This window comes from Cetorhinus maximus, chromosome 19 (genome assembly GCF_964194155.1).
Source record: "Cetorhinus maximus chromosome 19, sCetMax3.hap1.1, whole genome shotgun sequence".
Lineage (NCBI taxonomy): Eukaryota > Metazoa > Chordata > Chondrichthyes > Lamniformes > Cetorhinidae > Cetorhinus > Cetorhinus maximus.
This window is the reverse complement of record NC_135897.1, coordinates 49,144,123-49,166,846: the sequence shown is the minus strand read 5'-3', so window position 1 is coordinate 49,166,846 and position 22,724 is coordinate 49,144,123. Positions and strand designations below refer to the sequence as shown.

Here is a 22,724-nt window from a genome sequence, read left to right as displayed (position 1 = left end):
CCACCTCATTTTCCTCCTTTAATAAACTCCTTAAATCTTACCTCTTTGAACAAGCCTTTCCTAATCTGACCTAATTTTCTTATGCACCACATTTTGTTTTCTGATGTACCTGTGAAACGCCTTGGGACATTTTATTAAAGGGGCAATATAAATACAAGTTGTTGCGAGTTTCTAAGGAGTATGTGGCTTCCCATCAAAATGCACCCTCATAAATGAGGGGTGATCTTATTGAAACATAAGATTCTGAGGGGACTTGACAGGATGGAAGCTGAGAGGATGTTTCCCCTTGCAGGAGAGATTAGAACTAGGGGTACATTTTAAAAATAAGGGGTCTCCCATTTTATGAAGAGGATTTTTTTTTCTCTCAAGAGGGTTGTTGATCTGTGGAATTTTCTTCCCTAGAGAGCAGTGGAGGCAGGGTCATAGAATATTTTTAAGGCTGAGTTAGATAGATTCCTGATTGACAAGGGAGTCAAAGGGATAGAGGATAGACAGGAAAATGGAGTTGAGGCCACAATCAGATCAGCCGTGAAATTATCAAATGGCAAGAGCAGGCTCGAGAAGTTGAATGGCCTACTCCTGATCCTACTTCACATGTAGGAAACTGTGGTGGCAAGCTTCAACTTCCACCTGTAACAGGCATGAAGTCAGAATGGCTGCACCACACTTTCAAGCCAGTGTTGGAAAAATGGTTTATGCCTCATTTATATGCAGCAGTGAGCTGTGGGCATCATATTAAAGCCCCGTTGCAGCTCACTGGTTGTGGGAAATTGACTTGCTCTGAGCTCAGGTAAAAAGGATTTTATTTGTAGGCACAGGAGAAGCATTGTTGTTCTTATTGGCCCCACAAAAATATAAAAAATTATAATTTCTTTAGTTGTTCTTTAAGTGGCCCCCAAATGTCACTTTTCAAATTGAGTAATGGGTAGTTAGCAGTTAAAAATTGCTCCCTTCGTATCTTCCGAATCACGCAAATACTTGAACTGACATATTATTGTCTTACATTCAAATAATGTATTCGCTCAATTCAAAAAAAGCATATCAGAAATAGGAGTAGGCCATTCTGCCCCTCAAGCTTGCTCCGCTACTCATTAACTTCATGGCTGATCTGGTTGTGGCCATAACTACACTTTCCTGGCTGCCCCCACCGCCCCCCCACACCACCACCGATAACCCTCAACCTCCTTGTTGGTCAAAAGTCCAAGCAAGCCTTGAATATGCCTAATGACCTAATCTCCAATGCTCTCTGTGAATGAATTTCAAAGACTAACCACTCAGAAAAAATTCTCATCTCAGTCTTTAATGAGACATACTTTATTTTTAAAATGCAGCCCCAGTTCCAGATTTCCCCATGAGGGGAAACATCCTCTCAGCATCTACCCTGTCAAGTGCCCTCAGAACCGAATGTTTCAATAAGATCAGCTGTCATTCTTCTAAACTCTAACGAGAATAGGCCCAGCCTGCTCAAGCTTTCCTCATAACCCAACCCTTCATCCCAGGAACCTTCTCTGAACTGCCTCCAAAAGAACTATATTCCTCCATTAGTAAGGAGACCAAAACTGCACACAATACTTTAGTTGTGGTCTCACCAATCCCCTATACCTTTGTTGCAAGACTTCCCTACTTTTATATTCCACCCCCCACTTGCCTTCCTAACTACTTGCGTTTACTTGCATACTAACATTGCGATTCATGGACAAGGACATCCAGATCCCTCTACCACAGCATTCTGCATCTTCTCCATTTAAATAATATTCTGCATTTCTGTGGACCACCTCACATTTTACCACTTTATACTATCCACCAAATTTTTGCCCACTCAACTTATCTACATCACTTTGCATTCTCCTTACAACTTTCTCTCCTACCTATTTTTGTATCATCAGTAAATTTGGCTACAATAGTCAGTCCCTTCATCCATGTAATTAATATAGATTGTAAACAGTTGAGGTTCCCCAGCACTGACCCCTGTGGCACTCCACTAGTTAGAATTTGCCAAGTTGAAAATGACCCATTTATCCTGACTCCGTTTCCTGTTAGTCAATCTTCTATCCACACAAATATGTCATCCCTAACACCTTGAGCTCTCAGTGTGACGTAACCTTTTATATAGCACCTTATCAAGTATGTTACATGTACTGGTTTCCCTTTATCCACCCTGCTTGTTACATTCTCATTATCTGCAGACAAATGACAAAATGCTATGGTTTAATCTGTAATAGCTGTTAAAATATACATTGATTTGTTTTTTTGTAAAACTTTGGGTTTAACTGTTATTTTCTTGAAGATACTTAAATCTTATCAATTGTGTTTACACCATAGCTGCATTCATTAATGACTGATGCTGTTGACACCCTCGAAGGAAACAGGAATAATGGAGAATGTGCTTGGAACAAAACTGAAAAGGTAATGGTTTCAATTTAGTGTATTACACGATTGGGATTAAACCCATGGAGTTACATTTAGGTTTGATTGAATTGCTTTGAAAGTAATACCTTCTGCTGTGGTGTTTTTCCAGTTTTTGCATAAGTAAATTATATTCATATATTTCAATGGAGATAATGTGGTGAGACAGTTAATTCTCTGAATTATCGGCTTTATATTGTTGGTAAGTTATGATTTTTTTCCTCCTGTCACCATCTAGCTACACAGAATTGAGAGAAATTTAGTAAATAGCATTTCTATTTGCGTGTCAGGCCGTGCCAAAGTTGGTAGCACTCTTGCCTCATAGGCAGAAGGTTATGGGTTGAAGTCCCACTCTAGAGACTTGAGCACAAAAATCCAGGCTGATACTACATTGTCAATGGTGCCATTTTTTGGTCAACATTAAAACAAGGCCCCACCTCCTCTCAGTTAGAGATTAAAGGTTCTATGACTCTTTTGCAAAACAGCTAGGTTTTTCTCTTTTTCCTAGTCAACATTTTATCCCTCAATCAACATCACAAGCAAAAAGATTATCTGGTTAACAAACATTGCTGTTTGTGGGAGCTTCCTGTACACAAATTGACAGCCGTTACAATAGTGACTACATTCAAAAGTACCTTATTGGCTAAAAATCATTTCTGATATCCTGAAGTTGTGAAAATACTATATAAATTCAAGTCTGTCTTTCTTTCATTCAATGGGAGTAATTTTGAAGTGTTGTTGGCATTGTGTAAAGACCAGAAAAAAAGACTCAGTAGACAGTGTTACTCTTATATAAATTTCTTGTGCCCGTTCCAGCCCACTAGAAATGTATGTCATCCAGAGAAGTAGTGGCCCGATGGTATAGATTTTCATTCCTTTTCACAAAGTATAATGCTCCATGGACTGGCACACATGGGGCATTCATAAAACTAATGTTCACAAAACTAGAGGTAAATATTATAAATTGATATTTAAGTCGAAACGATGAGCATTTACCATGGAAGTAGAAAAATGCTGTGCAGGAAAAAGCTTGCCCATCTTTCATTTATCATTTGGCTTGGACGAATTTCCTCTCAATGTCCATAGTACAGCTGTTCTGTCACCATTCTACAATATTGTTGTGCCCTAGACTAGATTTATCAAATGTCCTGGAAATAATTCCGGAGGTTCAAAGGAAAAAATATCAAATGCTGGAATAATATTCAATACGAATTGAAAAAAGCTAAATGTTTAAAAGCCATTTGAAATCAAACTTTTATATGCTGTATTTTTCATTGGCATTCCAAAGGCAACTTTTACTTAAAAACTATTAATAGATGATTGATTACAGGTTGGGCTAATTGAGGACCTTATCTATCAATTAGAAGATAATTTTCTGAAGTCTAAAGCCCTAAAAACAGCTCGGAAACAAAGAAGAGAAGTGAAGAAGCTGAAAAGCCAGAAGCTCGTTCTGTTGCCTGGTGACTTGAAGCCACCCAGAGACACAAAGGCGATAGGAAAGTCACTGATACAGTCACAGACTGATAGCCGCGACAACAAATTCCCATCTTCAAATTAATGAGGCATCACCTAGGAACAATGATATTTGCTAGAAGTTCCCTTGCTTCAGTATTCATTGTTTTGGCATTAGCTTACCATTGGAGCTTGAATAGTTGTATTGAAATGCTTCAAAAATTGAAGATAAAACTGAAATTGAAAGACTGACTTTTCCAAGTAATGTTTTCTTCTTCACGTTACATAGCTTTGTCAGTGATCAACTTAATACGTATTCAAGCACACAGACCATAATATTTTGTAGGTATGCAATTAAATACATTTTGATAAAGGTGATTCAATTTCTATTAATTAATTAATATGGAATGTAACTGAAAATGATTTAGCTACAAAATCCAGTGACACAAACCATTTCCATTTTTATGTTCAATGCTTTTAGAAATCTTTCAGTTTATTTTCAGTGGTAGAATTGTAGAAAATGTATGATTTTCCTCATTTGTTGAAATCCATATAAAAGTTACAACACAAACAGACCATTTGACCCAACTGTCACTTGTAGCCCCCAAAAGCTATTATAATCGTGCTTACCCACCCAATTCCCACATCCCTTTAGCCCTTTTACCAATCTAACCAACCTAGTCTTGATTGTTGAGTTTCTGCCTCAATCACTAATCCTGGAAATGAATTCCCAAGTTTCAGCTTTCCAAAGATGTTTTTCCTGCTCATTCTGTATCTCATACATTTTATCTTGCATCTTGGACCCTTTGTTCTTGACCACTCGAAGTACAAGCTTCTATCTACCCTGTCCCATTCATACATAATATATAGACACTACCATCATATTGTTCCATAATCTGCATCATTCTTCCTTTTAATTGTATTTCCTTATACCAAGCAGCATTCTAGTGAAACTGCACTGTATGCTCTCTACAGCCTCAATATTATTCCAACTCAAGACTGCACACAACAATTGCAACTGATTTTATGCTTTTATACAGTTCCTAATGATCTCTTAATACAGTTTTTCTTGAAAGGCTGGTTCTGAAAATAAAAGAAAGCAGTAATTAGTAGAAATATTTTACAATGGATGCATAATTGATTGGAACTAAAGGGATAGTCAGTCATCAGCCTGGGAGAATGTTAGCAGTGAGGTTACACCAGATCTATCTTGTTATTCCTTATTTAAAATAGTCATAAAATGTTTGAGAGTCAGGAGGCGCAAGCACAATGACTATATTGAGATGGCATATTAGTGACGTATTTTCTCTTCCTCCTGCATAGAGGGAGAGGTCACCTCCATTCAAAGATTTAGTGGCAATCTCCTGTCTCAATAGATTATCTTCACGTCCAAGGACTAAGGCAACATCGACTCTTACGGTTGACTTTCAAGTAGGCCAAAACCAAATGACAACAAAAAAAAATGCAGAAAAATTGCACATTTGAACCTCTGAAAAGATCAGTTTTATTATTAGTGAACTATTCACAGTAAATAGTATTAAAACTGTTCAATATTAAACCACTAAACACAAAACTAGCAATATATATTCTTAAATCAGATGATATGCACTTGCCTTCTTCTTTAAACCTGTCTTTTGGTGTTCAGTCAAGAATTAATTTTTAGCTTTAACAATTGTAACTTTCATGTTCCAAACAACCCAACTGTTAATAATTGAGGATATTTTCTGCTGTATTTTGCCATCTCTCCATCCTGAAAAAAAAGCTTCAAATTTTATTCCAAAAGTAAAACACCAAACAAATTTGCCCGATACCTTAGATTGTATGAATGAGCTATTAATACAGGGAGATTCAGCAAATATCTATATTTCTACATAATGCAGTTTCCAAAATTGAACTGCTAAAATTATTTAAAAGATCTCTGAAGAATATCTGTCCTTTAGCAATAATGCACCAAATCACAAGCTATTTTTTCAAAAGAAATTTTATTTTCATCTATCAGGTTTATATGGAACTACACTTTATAAAAAAAGTTATGTACATATAAAAATGTAATATGTCCTTCACTTAGCAGCTCAGATTACTATTTTGCAGACTAGAGAACACATTAAAAAGGAGTAACCCAGTATATGAAATGTGAAACACAATAAGACAAAAATATTTTTCTTCACAAGAAAGTAAGTGTCAGTACAAGGTTGTATTCCAGAACTAAAGTGACTCATCACATGGATACCTAGTTAGCAAAATATTCAAAATATAGAAACATCAAATATACAAACACCGTAGCGCTTTTAATTCTACAAAAAAAGGTCATCCAATGTAAAAGAAAAGGTCAAGGTTTAACATGCAAATTGAGATTCTATAAATGGTGCTTAGGTTTTAATAAGAGGTGTATCTAGAAAACTGTTATAGCCTTAGAACTGTACTTTGTTATTGACTAAATAACTTATTTTAATACATTTTATATAATTAGAATCATAATCAGAACCTTCGTTTAACCCTTTTTATAAAGCTTTGGGAAAACCTGCATGATTGTCTCCTGCAGTAATTAAAAAGACAGTGACCCATAATGTTGGCCAGAAGACCACCTATTAATTCTCCTTCCAATAAAATTTGAAATATTTCATCTAATTCAGAAAAATTGAATCAAATATTTTGCAGGTATAAGTAAATTGTATGATTGCTACTTTTTTTTAAAATTCCTATCAGGATTAAAAATAAAGATACTGTCTTTTTCCTGTCTTGGAGACTATGGATTTCAATGAATTACCTAGCAGCCAGTTTCATGGGGCAATTTTAACTTAATCTACCCATTGAAAAACTGACAGGAGCAAGTGCAACTCTGGTTTTACACCCCACCCAATTTTATCTATTAAAGTCAATGGAGAATATCGGGACAGGATCCAAAACCAAGATTTCACCCGATCCCTTTTGTTACTTGCCCGAGTTAGGTTAATATGGCCCTAAAGGTTGATCATGTCAGTTTAATCAGTGCTTAAAAAAGAGAAACAAACACATCTGAATAAAAATGCAATGGTAGTGTAATAAATAAATTTGTACCAAAATGTACAAACTTAAGCAGGAAAAACAGCTATCAAAATAAATTTTTCAACTGGTGTTCAACCAGGCACACCATAGCATTAAGAAGTTGGAACAAGGTTAAAGAAAAAAACTCCACAGAATGGTTAGCATTATCCTTCCTTTAAAATTATGCATGTTTCAAATGCAATTCCATTTGATATCAGATAATTTCCACTTTCACAATGATTGCAACTGATCAAAAAAATCTTTCATGGATTTACCCAAAGTGCAGATTCTATATCAAATGAGTTGTTGATCGACTGAAAGTGTGGTACTTTTTTTCAAACATTGCTGGTAGACTCACTAATGAAGGCGATTGTACTCCCTGTGTAAAATAGAAAGATCAGTGTGCATTTCTGTCATATAATGTCTCAAAAAAAGTAACTGAATACCACAATTAATTCAATACCTTTTCCTTTCTAAGGTGCTCCCAGTAAGTTTTTCATATTCCATTAAATACATTCATTATATCAGGAAAATTACAAATTAGGCCGCAAATATATTTCCTGTGAAACATGTATTTGCTTAAAGTTGAGGATTTCAGTACTAAGAAATTGAACACATTCCCCATCACCTACATTTTGCACCCAACATCACTGTTAAGCACTCTCAGTTCAGGCTTATATGATACACCTCAAATTTAGAGCTTACTGCACTGTATCAGTGTGAATTCCAACACACATATGGAGCAGAATTTTCCCATTGGCATGGGGGGGCGGGCCCCACATATCGACATGTAAAATGGCGCACGGTGACGTCAGACGAGCGTCCCGACGTCACTGCGCGCCATCACGATATTTCGTTGGGGGCGTGCGCAATGATGTCCAATGCGCACGCGCCATTAATTAACAGGCCACTTAAGGCCTTGACTCACCAATCGATGCCGATTTTTCGACACCCACGCAATCTTCGGGTCGGTGCACAGGTGCAACGGGCAGGTGAGTAGCAGGGATTCGTATAAACATCATCCACGGGTAGGATAAGAGGGCTCACTGGGGTCGCGAGTGTGCACTGTCAAGTATTTATTTTTCAAAGTTATTGAAACTTGCCTGTGTGATCTGCAGTATTTCAGAATGCATTCCAGCTGCTTTGTCTGGACTCTTAACCTTCAGGTCAGCACTCTGCAGTGAGTAATCTTTTCTGGGCCTGCAGGTTTCAGGGAACCTTCCCTTAGCCTGGGAATGGGAGCTGAACTGTCCACTGGAGGCAGCTCCTCTGAGGAGGGAGGGAGGGTTAGAAGGGAGAGGAGACCAGGAGTGCACAGCCTCCAGGGGAGCCACCTTTGGGAGGACAGGCACAGGTACAAGAGGTGGACCAAGGCAGATGGGGCTGCAGAAGACATCACTATCCTGCTGCCAGGTTATACAGGCAATGAAGCAGCTACCTCAATGTGTCTTGAGGTGCAGTGTCGAATGAGGCTCTGTCTCTTAAGGGAGACAGTCAACTATATCTGTCAGATGATTGGGCCTGAAATCTCCACTAACTGTGTGGGTGGACACCCCATGCCAGTGGCTCTGAAGGTCACAGATGGTCTCAACTACTATGCCTCTGGCTCCTTCCAGGGGTTGGTGGGTGATCTTTGCGGTGTCTCCCAATCAGCTGTCCACACTTGTGTCAAGCAGGTTACAGACACACTGTTCAGCTGTGCATTGACCTTCATCCACTTCCATTGGGACCAGGAAAGCCAGACACAGTGAGCCAGAGGCTTCGTGGCCATTGCTGGCTTCCCCCCACGTCCAGGGTGCAATAGACTGAATACATTTGGCCTTCAAGGCGCCAGCAGGTGAGCCCGGTGCCTTCGTCAACAGGAAGGGATCCCACTCCATGAACAATGCAGATAGTGTGAGATCACAGGATACTGATTTTACAAGTCTGTGCAAGGTACCCAGGCTCCCACAATGCCTACATCCTCAAACACTCCTAGGTGCCGGGGCTTTTCAGTGCTCGAGCCCGGCTTGATGGATGGCTGCTGGGTGTGGCTCATGATGCCTCTCCGCCATCCAAGAACAGAAACTGAGCAGCGCTACTATAGCCACGCCTCCCAAGGGCTGTGGTGGACAGAACCATCTGTCTTCTCAAGATGCACTTCCGATACTGGACCGCTCAGGGGGGCGTACTCCAGTGCTCCCAGATTGTGTGTCGGTGATAGTGGCTGCATGCTGCGCTCTCCACAATCTTGCACTGAAAAGGGCGGTGGGGGGGGACACACGCAGTGGACGACGAAGACATCGACGCAGTGGCTACAGCTGCACACGATGAGTCCAGCAGTGAGCCGAAGGATGAGCACGCACAGGGAAATGCTGAGGGGGTAGACGCTGACTGGGGAATATTGCAGGGAGGCAGGGATACCAGTGAGGCTTTAATCCAAAGAACCTTCAGCTGGCACACCACAGATGGACCTCCAGGATAAGCCTGGGCTGTAGGCTCCATACTCGACACCCAAGTGCAAAATCTGCCAGGTTAGGAACAGCAACTAAGGGCCTTGCTAATAAAGCTGAATGTCCAACAAAGCACTCATTACATTTTTGGAAACCATCCACATGCAAAAAAAGAGGCACCCTCAGCCATGGTGACATATCTGAATTTAATATGTCAAGCAAAACAAAGTTATGCAAAAAAGACAATAGTGTTACAAATCATAAGGGCCTCGTCTCAGGCCAACAAAAAAGCACCAGTGAAAAACCCATAGTATGCCTAAGGTGCCTTATGTTTTCGTTTCCGGGTGCTGCCTCATCGCTCGGACTGGCGTCTGAGACAGCCTGCTGACTCTGCTGTCCTGTTGGCCTCAATAATCTTGGCTGCCGCCCTCATCCAAAGCGCCCTGAGAGGTGCCCGCAGAGACGACAGGCAGCTACTGTGCCAATGCGAGGTCACTTCGGAACTCCCTGCTTGCTGTCGTTGGATGGGCACCAAGCTGGGAAATTTGATGCCCAGACCATCTCCCACACTGGCAATGACCAGCTGAGGTCAATGCTGATGTGAGGGCTTGCTGGTCAGAGCGCATCCCCAGGAAGTCCCGATGGGTCTCCTGGAAGCCCCTCTCCACAAGAGTCACCATTCTCTCCATGGAGGATGCATGGCACTCGGACATGTGGCTCATCACTTCGGCGATCGTCCGCATAGTCTCCTCCACCACGGAGACCAAGCCAAGCATAGCCTCATGTATCTCCCCTAGATGCTCCCGTACACCCAGCCGCATTTCCTGCCCCTGCTGTGTCGCGGACTACTCCAGAGGCACATCATCAGGCACCGACTGAGCATGTGCCTGGTCTGCTGAAGTCCTCCAACTGCTGGCGCCATGGGCACTCTGTCACTGCCAGCTCCTCCAGCGACTATGAAGTGCCCTCACGACTGTGCTCTAGGACACCAGCCGATGTTCTAATTCCCACCGAGGTGCAAGTATCTGCGCTGGTGCCTGCCTGGCAGAGATGATGTGACGCTGGTGAGACTTCGGGGTGTGAGAAGGAGTCTCTGCTGCTCCTCCTCCTGGCCCTGCTCCGATGATGCTGAAAGGAAGAACAAGGACAGTGGCTCAGTTAACGTGGAGGCTATGACAAAGTGCATCCCTGTCCCCCAGATCATTATGCGCTCATCCTTCCATAAGCAATGGTCAAGCCATGTTACAAATTTAAATCAATTAACATTCAGCACTGCTATGGATGTTGGGAGAACAATGCTGACCTCACTGTTGGACATAAATGCCTGGCCGTGGCACCCCAGCCTCACCGACACCAGTGGACCTGGGCCTCTCCAAATCCAGGGCCTCCTGCTCGAACCAGCTAAGAATGACGATCTGCGCCTGCCTACCGCCAGTCCTCGCATGCTCTGCCGCGTTATGGGCATTCTTCTCCTCAAAATGAGAGGCAAGCATTGATTAGTGCAAATTGCAGATGGACTCGCTTCATGCATGGCCCACCCCAACCAGAGTGGGTCATATCAGGGCTCCAGTGCTTCCTCACCCTATTGCTGCCGAACACTCACACAAAGATGCTAGGCCTGTTCCCCACCCCACCCTTGGACACATGCTGCCTACATCACATTAGTAGCAAGCACATGCAGCGCAGCAGATGGTTCGTTGCCACGCCACCTTGAAGCTCCCCTCCAAGCATGTCATCACCCTGACTTGGACATGTCCTGCAGTTCAAGCACAGCGCCTAGGTGCAGCTCCTCCAGGTTGCCCCCAAACCAGTCACGTGGCACTCAGTGTAACACATGCTGCGGAGGCAAAACACATCTCTTCATCACGCTCTCAGGCTGACCTCAGCATGGGCAATATCTTTTGACCCTCCCAGCAAAGGATATATGCCGTCAATGATTCAATGCACTCACTACACTCAGGCTTGGGGGTTGGAGGCAGGCAGCAGGGGGTAAGCCAACCTGCTGGGTTAAATGACCATTGACACCATGGTACTCACCCTGCCAGAACACAAGTCACTGAAGCACTTGCAACACTAGATCCATGTGCGCTGCACCACATCACGGGAACTCACCGCCTCCTCCTAGGCAGATTTTGTCATGTGGGAGGGGCAGCCTCCTCCTGCCGTGCTGCCACCTCCTCAAGGAGGGCAGCAAGGCAATCATCCAAAAAAGCGAGGGCCCTACCCTCCGGCTCGGTGATGGACTACCCTCCGGACTTGCATGAACTTCATTGCCTTTCTGCACAGCCCTTCGCCCAGTCTTTGAGAGCAGCTTTTCAGAGGCTGCCAGGGCATTCTTTTATGCAGGCCGCCATTGGACCCAGCGGCCTAAGCACACTCACCCACTCCTGTTGTGCACTAGAGTCGTGAAGTACACTGGGCGGGCCTTAATTGGCCTGCCTGCGTAAATGGCGGCGCGGCATCGATCACAAGCAGATCCACTCTGCCAGCCAGAAAATTCAGCCCATGTAGATGAAAAGGCCATTTTAGTTCATCCATTCAGAAAGACCGTTCAGTATTCCCCCATTCACAGCACCAAACTGCTTCTTCCATGATTTTTCATAGCTTTTCCCTCCACTAGTTGAGATCCATTCCACATGGTGATCATTTCCTGAAAAATCAATTCTAAATTTCCCACATATTCATTTGAATCTACATCACCTTGTCCTTAAAAATTGGCTCAGTTTAATGCATTATGATCTGCTCAAGCCAAAAAGTGTTATATTCTTGTAAGGGCACCTCTGAAACTGAAAAGCCCACGTTCCTTTGATTTTTCCTCATCACTCAATCTTCAGACACTAGGAATCTTCAACTACTTTGCATCTCACTGGAAGAGGTATTCAGCTGTCTGGCCAGAGCATTGCATACTTTGAGCATGACATACTCCAATTTATATTCAACTTTTTTGACCATATGACCATATAGTTGATTGCTGCACTACAGCAATAGAATAAATCTACTAAAACTCCATAATCTCAACTACACCTGTGGTTTTTTTGTTTAGATACAATTAGTAGACTACTTGTTATATTTCAAGTTCCTTTACCATTATTTGGTGAATTATTGGGTTTTTTGGCTTCTGTACCAGACTACTCTGCTAGGCAAGCCCAAACTGCTTTGATAAAGTTCATAGCACTCACACACACCCACCACCTCCCCCAAACCCCCAGCCAACCCCAAATATTTTAGCTGCTGTAAAAGCAAAATACTGCAGAAGAAATAAAAACAGAAAATGCTGGAAAAACTCAGGTCTGGCAGCATTGTGGAAAGAAACAGAGTCAATGTTTCAAATCCTATGGCTTCTGTATGACCCCAAAGGACTCTGAAGAGTCATACAGACTTGAAATGTTAACTGTCTCTCTCTCCACAGATGCCACCAGCTGAGTTTTTCTAGCATTTTCTGTTTTTATTTTAGCTACTGGTTTATTACGTGGCTTCCAATGATCGCTGCTAATTTACAGAAGGGGCAGAACAACATTAAACCAGACTTTAACTTGAGTTTTAACTTGAGCTTTAACTATCAAAATAGTTTTGTTAGACATTAATAGAATAAGCAAAAGTAACAATAATATTTTACATAAAGATTTTCTACTATAGCAATAAAAAAAGTTTGCAGCTACTGCATAAAAATAATGACAAGTTTTTTGTGTAGCCAGTCTTCTCCTAAGCTTCTCTGGAAGCTAACTAACCGGAGAACCTCTTAAAAATCTCAGACTCTTAATTGAACATTTCAGATCAACAGTATTTGAAAAAAGTTATTGGGGAAGAAAAACACTAAGAAAATCTGCTAATTTACAAATTTTAAAAGAAGCTCCACAGATTTGTTTAATATGAATTAAATGTATTGAATTCCATGTTATACTAGGCATAGACAAACCAAATTAAAATCTATGACAATTAAATTGGATATGATTTCTGGGAGTCAGGTTATTCTGAAAAAGGCAGAACAAGAGCAGATACCTTGCACACAGAAAATTTCAAGCACTCTAAATCAAATTAGCTTGGATGGAGCACAATAAGTGAGCATCAATTCCAGTCACAAAATAAAATAATTGAAAAATGTACATTAAATAAGCTTCCCTGACCCAGATTGCGCATTAAGAAAATCTTAGAAATTACAATACAAGAATTCAAAAGCATTAAAAATATCCAAAGTGATACATACCTCAGAAGTTTACATCACACCTTTTGCTTTTAGCAATCTGCAGTATTTCAGTAAGGGTTTATGCTCAAGATCTCAAGATCTATTGTATATCATGTACCATTTTAATGTTCTAAAACATTTAAGTCAGCTCAATTTGAAAAGAATCAATTGCAGTTTTATGATGAGATTAAAAACTTGAATGTGAATTATTGTCCCTGCACAAATTAATAAGCACCAAAATTGACACCTTAAGTGAAAAGGTTAGTAACACTGAAAATTTCCTCTTATCGAAATTAGTATTAGAGCCAAAACTTACAATCTCACACCAAGACATTAGTGCAAAGCCAAACAACACAGGAAAAAATGATGGTCTTCGTATAGCTTTCAGTTCACTTCAAACATCAGCTTTACAAATGACATCATATGTGGTCACCAAGAAGAATGCCACCAACATTATGCCAGAGTTGGGAGGAAAAAAATTGGGTGACCTTTGGAAGTTAACAGAAGCTACAGTAAGACTCACTGTCGATAAGATGGGTAGAAGGCTGACTTGGTGAGGGTGAACGCAGAATATTTCGAGGTCTGAGGCCAACAGGTGCACCGTCCAGGGAGTTGGAACGCTGCACAGTTACACAGTTTGCTGACATCACTGAGACATTCAGACCAAATGTGGATGAAGAACGAGAAATCTAGATATAGGAAGACCACTAAATTATGGTAGGCAGGTAAAGCTGGAAAGAAATTGAATATTGAACAAAACTAAATAGGTTTTCAAGGAGAAAGCAAGTGTGGGAAGTAAGCACTTTCCCCAGATGAAATACGGTACTTGATACCTTAAGTATTAAATATAGTAGAATTGGGTAGACAACACCAACATTCATCTGATGGATCATGATGACTTCTATGACCAGAAGCTATGACTGTAGAGTTTGAATACAATGCAATGCCAACATGCCAGTTGGAGAACCATAAAGCCAAGACACTTGAAATTGATAGATTGAAGTAAGCAACTGAATAGTGCTGAAAGTTATAAAACGACAACAAAAAACTGAGTGGAGAAAAAAGTGATGGGTCAAGAATCAATAAGGCTTAAAATCAAAATGTAAAAATTGAACCCACTGAAGAAAAATCTTAGGAAAAGAAAAATCAAATCAGGACCTTCAGAAGATAGTCAAGTTCTAGTAGTTGCTGATCTGAAAAATGTGAAAGGGAACCAGAAGGGAGTTTACTTCTAAGCGCCAGGATCAGAATTGCTGAGTACTTGAGAAATTGCTTTGAAACAGATACACAATTAATACTTTGAATTTTTACAATTTTGTGATTTGGAGATTGCCATTCTCCTTTACAAATAAAACTGTCAGTACTGTTCAAGCTAGGGAACTTCAGTGTTGCTTGGCTGAGCCACCAATTTGCAGTAATTGAATGTTAAATCCTATTGTCATTGCATGGTGCTCTGGGACTTAAAGCAGTGCCTCAAGGACCAAACTTAGGCGTTTTAGCCTGATCGTTTTTCTGGAAAATTATGAGCGGCTATGAGGTATTTAATTTTTAATCTTGCTTTTCTTTTAAGTCCCGATTAATTATAATGGTGGTGGGGAACTGCGAGCAGTTCCAAGTTGCTGAAAGGTGTACAGGGGTTGGGAGGAGAAGACAAAGAAATACTACCTGTGGAGATTGATTTGTGGGGCGATATTTGATTTACTTATTTACTGGTGATGGCTCTGGGATTGATGAACTGGAAGGGGCTAGAGACCCTTTCCCGATAACAGAAAAAGGTGAAGAGACAAATAAAAAGGTGGTCACAATGATTAATGGTCTTGGTAAGGTAAATTGTGAAAACCATTCTACTGGTCAGAGCAACTATGGGCATAAATTTATTAGAAGAATTAAAAGGAGGTTAGGAGAACATGTTTTCTTAAATTTGCAGAGGGCTGAACATGCAATGTACTTTTCAGAAATAGTCAAATCTATAATCGCATTTTAAAAAGGGAAGCACATAAATATTTACAGAGTTCTTCTTAAATTAAAAGAACATTCCACAGGCTGGAACAATAGGGTTAAGTGGATTGAAGACAGTCATTGATGTACATTCTATGTTTAATATTGCACAACTGACTGTCAATGCACAAAAGCACATTCTTCCCCTCAAGCCTGCTGCCCCGTTCAATTAGATCATGGCTGATCACATTAACCAACAGAAATCTAGTGATCTTGAAAGCTTCAATTGTCCAACCTTCCAGAGTGTTTTTTTGAGAAAATTCCAGGTTTCTACTAATCTTCTAAAAATATTCTTCCCAATTTCCCTTTCAATTGGCCTACCTTTAATTTTAGGTCCCTCATTCTTGATTCCCCAAAAGGAATTTTTTTGTATCTAACTTATTGACTCCTTATAGCATTTTAAATACCTTGATCACATCACTACCCAATCTTCTATACATAAGAGAATACAAGCAACACGTCCTCAATTTAACCCTAAGACCAGATACTCAGATCACTACTTTCCACATAAAAGGGAGTGCAGCAAAGTTCATCAGACTGATTCCTGGGGTGGCAGGATTGCTGTGCGAGGAGAAATTGGGCCAATTGGGAGCTTAGAAGAAATGAGAGGAGATCTCATTGAAACATATAAAATTCTGTTAGAGATGCGCAGACTGGATGCAGGGATGATATTTCCTCTAGAACAAGGGGTCACAGTCTCAAGATACTGGGTAGACCATTTAGGACAGATGACGAGAAACTTCTTCACTCAGAGGGTGGTGAGCCTAGGGAATTCTCTAGAACATACATACGAACAAGGAGCAGGAGTAGGCCATTCAGCCCCTCGAGCCTGCTCCGCCATTTAATAAGATCATGGCTGATCTGACAATAACTTGAAACCTGCATCCCACCAACCCCCAATAACCTATCATCCCCTTGCTTACCAAGGATCTATCCACCTCTGCCTTAAAAATATTCAAAGGCTCTGCTTCCACCACCTCTTCAGGAAGAGCGTTCCAAAGACTCAGGACCCGAGTGAAAAAATTTCACCTCATCTATTCTAAATGGGTGACCCCTTATTTTTAAAGTGACCCCTAGTTCTAGATTCTCCCACAAGAGGAAACATCCTCTCCACATTCACCCTGTCAAGATCTCTCAGGATTTTGTGTGTCAATGAAGTCACCTCTTACTCTTCTAAACTCCAGCGGATACAAGCCTAGTCTGTTCCAATCTTTTCTTGTAAGACAACCCATCCATTCCAGATATTAGTCCTGTAAGCCTTCTCAGAGCTGCTTCCAATGCATTTACATCCTTAAATAAGGTGATCAATACTGTACACAGTACTCCAGATGTGGTCTCACCAATGCCCTGTATAACTGAAGCATAACCTCCCTACTTTTATATTCAATTCCCCTTTCAATAAACAATAACATTCTCTTAGCTTATCCTAATTACTTGCTGTACCTGCATACTAGCCTTGTGTTTTATGCATTAGGACACACACATCTCTCTGCACCTCAGAGCTCTGCAATCTCCCATCATTTAGATAATATGCTTCTCTTTCATTCTTCCTGCCAAAATGGACAATTTCACATTTTCCCACATTATACTCCATTTGCCAGATCTTTGCCCACACATTTAACCTATCTATATCTTTTTGTAGCCTCCTAATGTCCTCTTCACAACTTACTTTCCTACCTATCTTTGTGTCATCAGCAAATTTGACAACTATCCCATCCATCCAAGTCATTTGTATAAATTGGAAACAGTTGAGATCCCAGCACTGATCCCTGTGGCAGACCATTCGCTACATCTTGCCAATCTGAAAAAGACCCATTTATGCCTATTCTCTGCTTCCTGTTAGCCAGCCAATCTTCTATCCATGCCAATATGTTACCCCCTATACCATGAGCTTTTATTTTCTCCAATAACCTTTGATGTGGCACTTCATCAAATGCCTTCTGGAAATCTTAAGTACAGTACATCCACCAGTTCCCCTTTATCCACAGCACACGTAACTTCCTCAAAAGAACTCCAATAAGTTGGTTAAGCGTCATTTCCCTTTCACAAAACACAGAAAGCTGTGGAGGCCAAGTCACTGAATATATTTGAGGAGGAAATAGATAGATTTCTGGACTCTAAAGGCATCAAGTGGTATGGGGAGAGGGTGGGAGTACGGCATTGAGATAGAGGATCAGCCATGGTCATACTGAATGGCAGAGCAGGCTCTAATGGCCAAATGACCTACCCCAGCTCCTATTTTCTATGTTTCTATATTCAGCACACCAGCAAATTAATTGGAACAGGATAAAATGAAACACTTAGCAAACAGGTTGCTTGAGCAATAGTCAATTTTATTGCCTCAAATAGCTTATGCAATCAGTGCTTTATCCCAACTCAAATACTATCTGCAAGCAACATGTTTTCACCTAAATCATTTTTAAAAATTTTATGTGGGCATCGTTGACAAGGCCAGCATCTGTTGCCTATCCCTAATTGTCCTCAAATAGGTGGTGATGAGACACCTTCATGAACAGCTGCAGTCCATCTAGTGCATGCAGAACCCACAGTACTGTTAGAAAAGGAATTCCAAGATTATCAGTGACAGTGAAGGAACAGCAATACATTTCCAAGTCAGGATGATACATGACTTGGAGGGTACTGTTCCCACATGCCTACTGCCCTTGTCCTTCTAGGTGATAGAGGTCATGAGTTTGGAAGGTGCTGTTGAAGGAGCCTTGGCGAGTTGCTGCAGAGCATCTTGTACATGGTATACACTGCTGCTCCTGTGCACGGTTGTGGAGGACGTGAATGTTTAAGGTGAATGGTGGATGGGGTGCCAATCAACCAGGTTGTTTTACCCTGAATGGTGTCAGGCTTCAGGTGTTGTTTCGAGTTGCAAGCATCCATGCAACTGGAGAGTATTCCATCACATTCCTGACTTGTGCCTTGTAGATGGTGAACAGTCTGGGGAGACAGGTGTGTTAGTCACCAGAGAATTTGCAACCTGATATGCTCTTGTAGCCAGTAATTATATGGTTTGACCAGATCAGTTTCTGATCAATGGTAACCCCCAGCATGTTGACATTGGGGGTTCAGCATTGGTAATGTTATTGAATGCCAAGGGGAGATGGTTAGATTCTCTCATGTTGGAGATGATCATTGCCTGGCACTTGTGTGGTGAGAATGTTCCTTGCCACTTAACAGGCAAGCGTCAATGTGTCCAGGTCTAGCTGTATATGGACATGGACTGGTTCAGTATATGATGACTCACAGATGGTACTGAACACTACAACACAAGTATCAAAAATGGTCCTTTATTTCGGTAAAAGAACAAAATTGCCAACTGCACTTGAATACTATAGCTAAGCCGAAATGTTAGTTTTAATGGGTTTCTATTTTGGTTGTTTCGTCTTGAAATGAAAGTTAGAAAAAAAAAACTTACAGATTAAGAGGGGAAAAAAAAGTGTTCAACCTGAAAATAAATCCATTGGTTTACTTTTGTTTAGATAATTGCCTGTTCATTGCTATGTAGAAGCTAAACAGCAGAGGGAGAATATGCCAAGACTTCATTTATGAATATACAACACACTTAAAATTTAAAAAAAAACTCAGGCTGACCTGAGAATATGCACTTGCACTTACCACTAACGAGGAAGTACTTGCTAATCGACTACCCAAGTAAGTTCCATTGCACGTTGGGCTCTTTGTATCAGGAGTACTGTGGGCCATCAGCGCTCGTTGCAGTACTCTCTTTGGTGTTTTAGTAAATGAGAATGCTCTTGTCACCTGGACAAAAAAATAATTATGTTGCACCTTTAACATAATAACATGCACTGAAGTTTTTTGTTATGTAGGAGGGATGGACATCAAGTAGTAGTAGAGTTACAGAATGACCAAGTATGGCTGGAAAGACAGATTTTAAGGAGATAGGAACAGAGTTTTGTTGATGGAGTTTGAGAATAGAACAAAGGATGAAGGCTCAGGTACCAAAGTGGAGTGGGTGAGGGGATCAGCAGAAAAATAACAAGGGATAGGAAGTTAGAATTGGAGAACTGAAGTGTTTACATTCTGTTGGAATGGTAGGATGGAGCAATATTAAGATCAGGACAATAAATCTTCCAATCTTCCCTAGATACAGGGGAGGGGACAGGGACTGGAAAGTGAAAAATGTGACACTTGTATCCAAGAAAGGATGCAAGGAAATTCCTGGTAACTACAGGCCGGTCAGTTTAACATCAGTGGTGGGTACGGTTTTAAAAACAATAATCAAGGAAAAACATCTACAGGCACTTGCAGAAGTTTTGAGTTAATTAAGGAGAGAAAGCTAAAAGGCAGATCATGCTTGAATTGAATTTTTTGAAGTAACAGAGGAGGTTGATGAGTGTTTGACAAAGTGCAACATGGGATGCGGGGGGGGGGGGGGGGGGGGGGTGCGGTATCAGTGTCAGCTTGGATAAAAATTTTGGCTTAAGGATAGAAAGCAGCAAGTATATGAACAGAAAAGTGACAGGTAATGCATTTTGGCAGAAGAGATACGGAGAGGCAGTATATACTTAATGGCACAATTCTGAAGAGTGCACAGGAAGAGAGGGACCTGCAGGTTCATGCGTAGATCCACAAAGGTGGCAGGACATATTGACAAAGTGGTTAGCAAAGCAAATGGGACCTTGGGCTTCAATAAATAGAGGTATTGAGCACAAAAGCAAGTAAGTTATGCTGAACCTTTATTAGGGTTAGGCCACAACTAAAGTCCAATTCTGGTCACCACACTTCAGGAGGGATGCGAAGGTCCTTGAGTACAGAGAAGCGGAGATTTACCAGAATGGCTCCAGGATGAGGCATTTTAGCTACAAGGTGTTCTCCTTGGCAAAAAAGAGATTGAAGAGAGATTTGATAGATATAGGACAGCCTTAGATGAGGTGGACAAAGAAAAACCGTTTCCATTAGTTGATGGTACAAGGGCTAGGGGACACAGATTTAAGCTTTTGAGCAACAGGGGAAATAGAGGAATCTTTTTAAATGCAGGAAGCGGTAATGACCTGGGACTCTGTCGACGAGGGTGCTGGGAGCAGAGATGATCAAGATTTCAAAAAGAAACCTGAATAGACACTTGACAGAAATAAACTTGCAGAGCTACTGGGATAAATCAGGGGAACGGGACCAAATGGATTGCTTGACAGAGAGTTGGCATAGACTCAGAAGGCCAAATTGTGGGTCTCTGTGCCATAATGACTCTGTGACAAGAAATTTCAGTTTGCTGTGTTGAGGCAAGATGGTGGGATGGGATTCTGGCAATAGGAGTTAAATAAATTTGGAACTTGTGTAGAATGAAGCTTAGGAGGCTCCAAATCCTGAGTATCAAAGTATCAATGAAGATTTCAGGAGTAGTCCAGGCATTTACAAAAATTGTCATGGCAATATACAAGGACAGGGTTTAAAGGTCAGCTCAATCATAAACAAGATAGAGGTGTGGCATTGTCCAGTTCAGACAAAACAAGCAGTGAAGTGGGTGGAGCATAGAGCAAGGGTGCAAGGCTTTTGACATGAGCTACATAAGATAGGTTCAGTTGGGACGCCAAAAGCAGCCCGACAAAAAGATGGGGAAAGATTTTTAGATCGGCGGGGAACGGACCGCCACCCATGATCGGCCCCGAACCATGATTTCATGCTGGCTGGCCAACCAGCGTGAAGCGCACGCCGAAATGCTCAGCGCTGTGGGATGGGGGCTGGAGAAGGGCAGGCATAGACCTAAGCATGCGCACAAGCGAGTGCCGAATGAAAGCGCCCTGAAGGCAGAGAGCTGCCTCAGGGAGCTGAAGGCTTCAAAACGATTAAATAAAGATTTTAAAATCCGGAAAAAAATGTCCACGCATCAGAGTCATCTGAACATATACAAGATGACAATTCTGTCCATACATTTTTTAAAATATATTTAATAAAGGAAAACCTCATCCTGTCCTTAGATGAGGTTTCATCAAAAATGCAAAGTCCGCCTGGCAGATTCGCCCATCCGCCAACCGTAAGGTTGGATGGACCACGAAAACTCGGGGACAGTTGGAATTCTTAACAACTTTACATGCAATTCTGTATGGAACTGAGCATCACTAAAGCTTGCGCTGATGTGTTAATATGCATGGGTGCTGTAGGGCTATAAATATATCAAGGCAGTACTTCTAATTGAATGACTTATATTAAAATCCACATTAAATAACTGCTTAATCTTCAACAAACTCTTTGGTTGGGTCTGTAATTCAGTTAACAGCTATCTAGTGATTATATGGATGTTAAACTTGATTGATAAAATAGGTTAAGCAATAAAATCTGCCACGTGACATAATAATTCTTCAAAGATTTCTGAACTTGGCTTTTCCAACCGGACAAGATAATTCTGTACAATAGTAACTGAGATTCTCCAAAAGTTTAATACGTATTCACAAGTTCAGCATGCACAGTGTGTTTTTAATTAACGCATCCACAATGTTGGAGCACACAGTATGTTCAAAAACAAGTTGCTCTCGTTTTATAACGGAGCATGGAGGGTAGGAAGCAGATGGAAGAGAAAGTTCAGCAAGTAGGACCAGAAGACATAAATCAGTGAAAAGTAAATGTAAAGACAAATATAAAAGAACACACTACTTAAAGCAAAAATCTGCCATAATGGTATATAGGTACAACTGTTAACATTTTGAATACCATATAGTATTTATTTCTTTTTTTAAGAAAGAAAATCTGAATTGGGCCAAATTAGTATCAACTGGAAGTAACTGTTGATATCACTAATTCAGCTCAACACACCTTATGGGCAACAGGCTTCAACTTTATTCTAGACAAAATAAAACAAATGGAGATTAAAAGCTGAAGTGATAAAAGAAACCAATGTTACCTTCTTTGAGGTTTTTTTAAATGCTCTTGATGCTCTGCTTAATGTGCTATCCATGTCTTTTGTGTTGACTTCTAGAAATTCTGGGTCAGTATTAAAAATAATATTTTCCTAGAAGAGAAAAAAAATCATTTAATTTAAAAACAAGCCCATTAAGTTGGTGTAGGTCATAATGGGAGTGATTGTTATACACAGGTCAGATGTGCAAAACAAGCTTTGTGGGGCAGCCGAAGGAAGAAGGGTATAGGGGAAGAGGAGCAAGCATCACTGTAAAGCAAAAGCTTATCACTGCACCAAAACCTCAAACCTTGATAAGCTTGGACAGTGTATGTAGCAGTGTCCCATAAAATGGAACCACTCTTTCCCA

General features: G+C 40.9%; 2 protein-coding genes across 3 annotated transcripts in view; one reads left to right on the top strand and one right to left on the bottom strand.

Annotated features, from left to right (window-relative positions):
* The window catches only part of LOC144694192 (spermatogenesis-associated protein 16-like), a 231,216-nt gene extending 227,140 nt beyond the window's left edge, over positions 1 to 4,076 (top strand). The window contains exons 9-10 of the mRNA XM_078564549.1: positions 2,323 to 2,406; positions 3,737 to 4,076. Of these exons, the coding sequence (XP_078420675.1) occupies positions 2,323 to 2,406; positions 3,737 to 3,964 (312 nt within the window). The 3' untranslated portion in view covers positions 3,965 to 4,076. The remainder of the gene's footprint in view (positions 1 to 2,322; positions 2,407 to 3,736) is intronic.
* A 252-nt stretch (positions 4,077 to 4,328) lies between these two features.
* Positions 4,329 to 22,724, bottom strand: part of ect2 (epithelial cell transforming 2) — an 84,440-nt gene continuing 66,044 nt past the window's right edge. Inside the window, exons 21-24 of one of the 2 annotated variants that reach the window (XM_078563820.1) lie at positions 22,361 to 22,468; positions 19,120 to 19,263; positions 14,021 to 14,186; positions 4,329 to 7,261 (exon numbers count right to left, since the gene is read on the bottom strand). In XM_078563820.1, coding sequence (XP_078419946.1) covers positions 7,218 to 7,261; positions 14,021 to 14,186; positions 19,120 to 19,263; positions 22,361 to 22,468 — 462 coding nt within the window. In that variant the 3' untranslated portion in view covers positions 4,329 to 7,217. The remainder of the gene's footprint in view (positions 7,262 to 14,020; positions 14,187 to 19,119; positions 19,264 to 22,360; positions 22,469 to 22,724) is intronic. The other variant, XM_078563818.1, reaches the window with a different exon arrangement.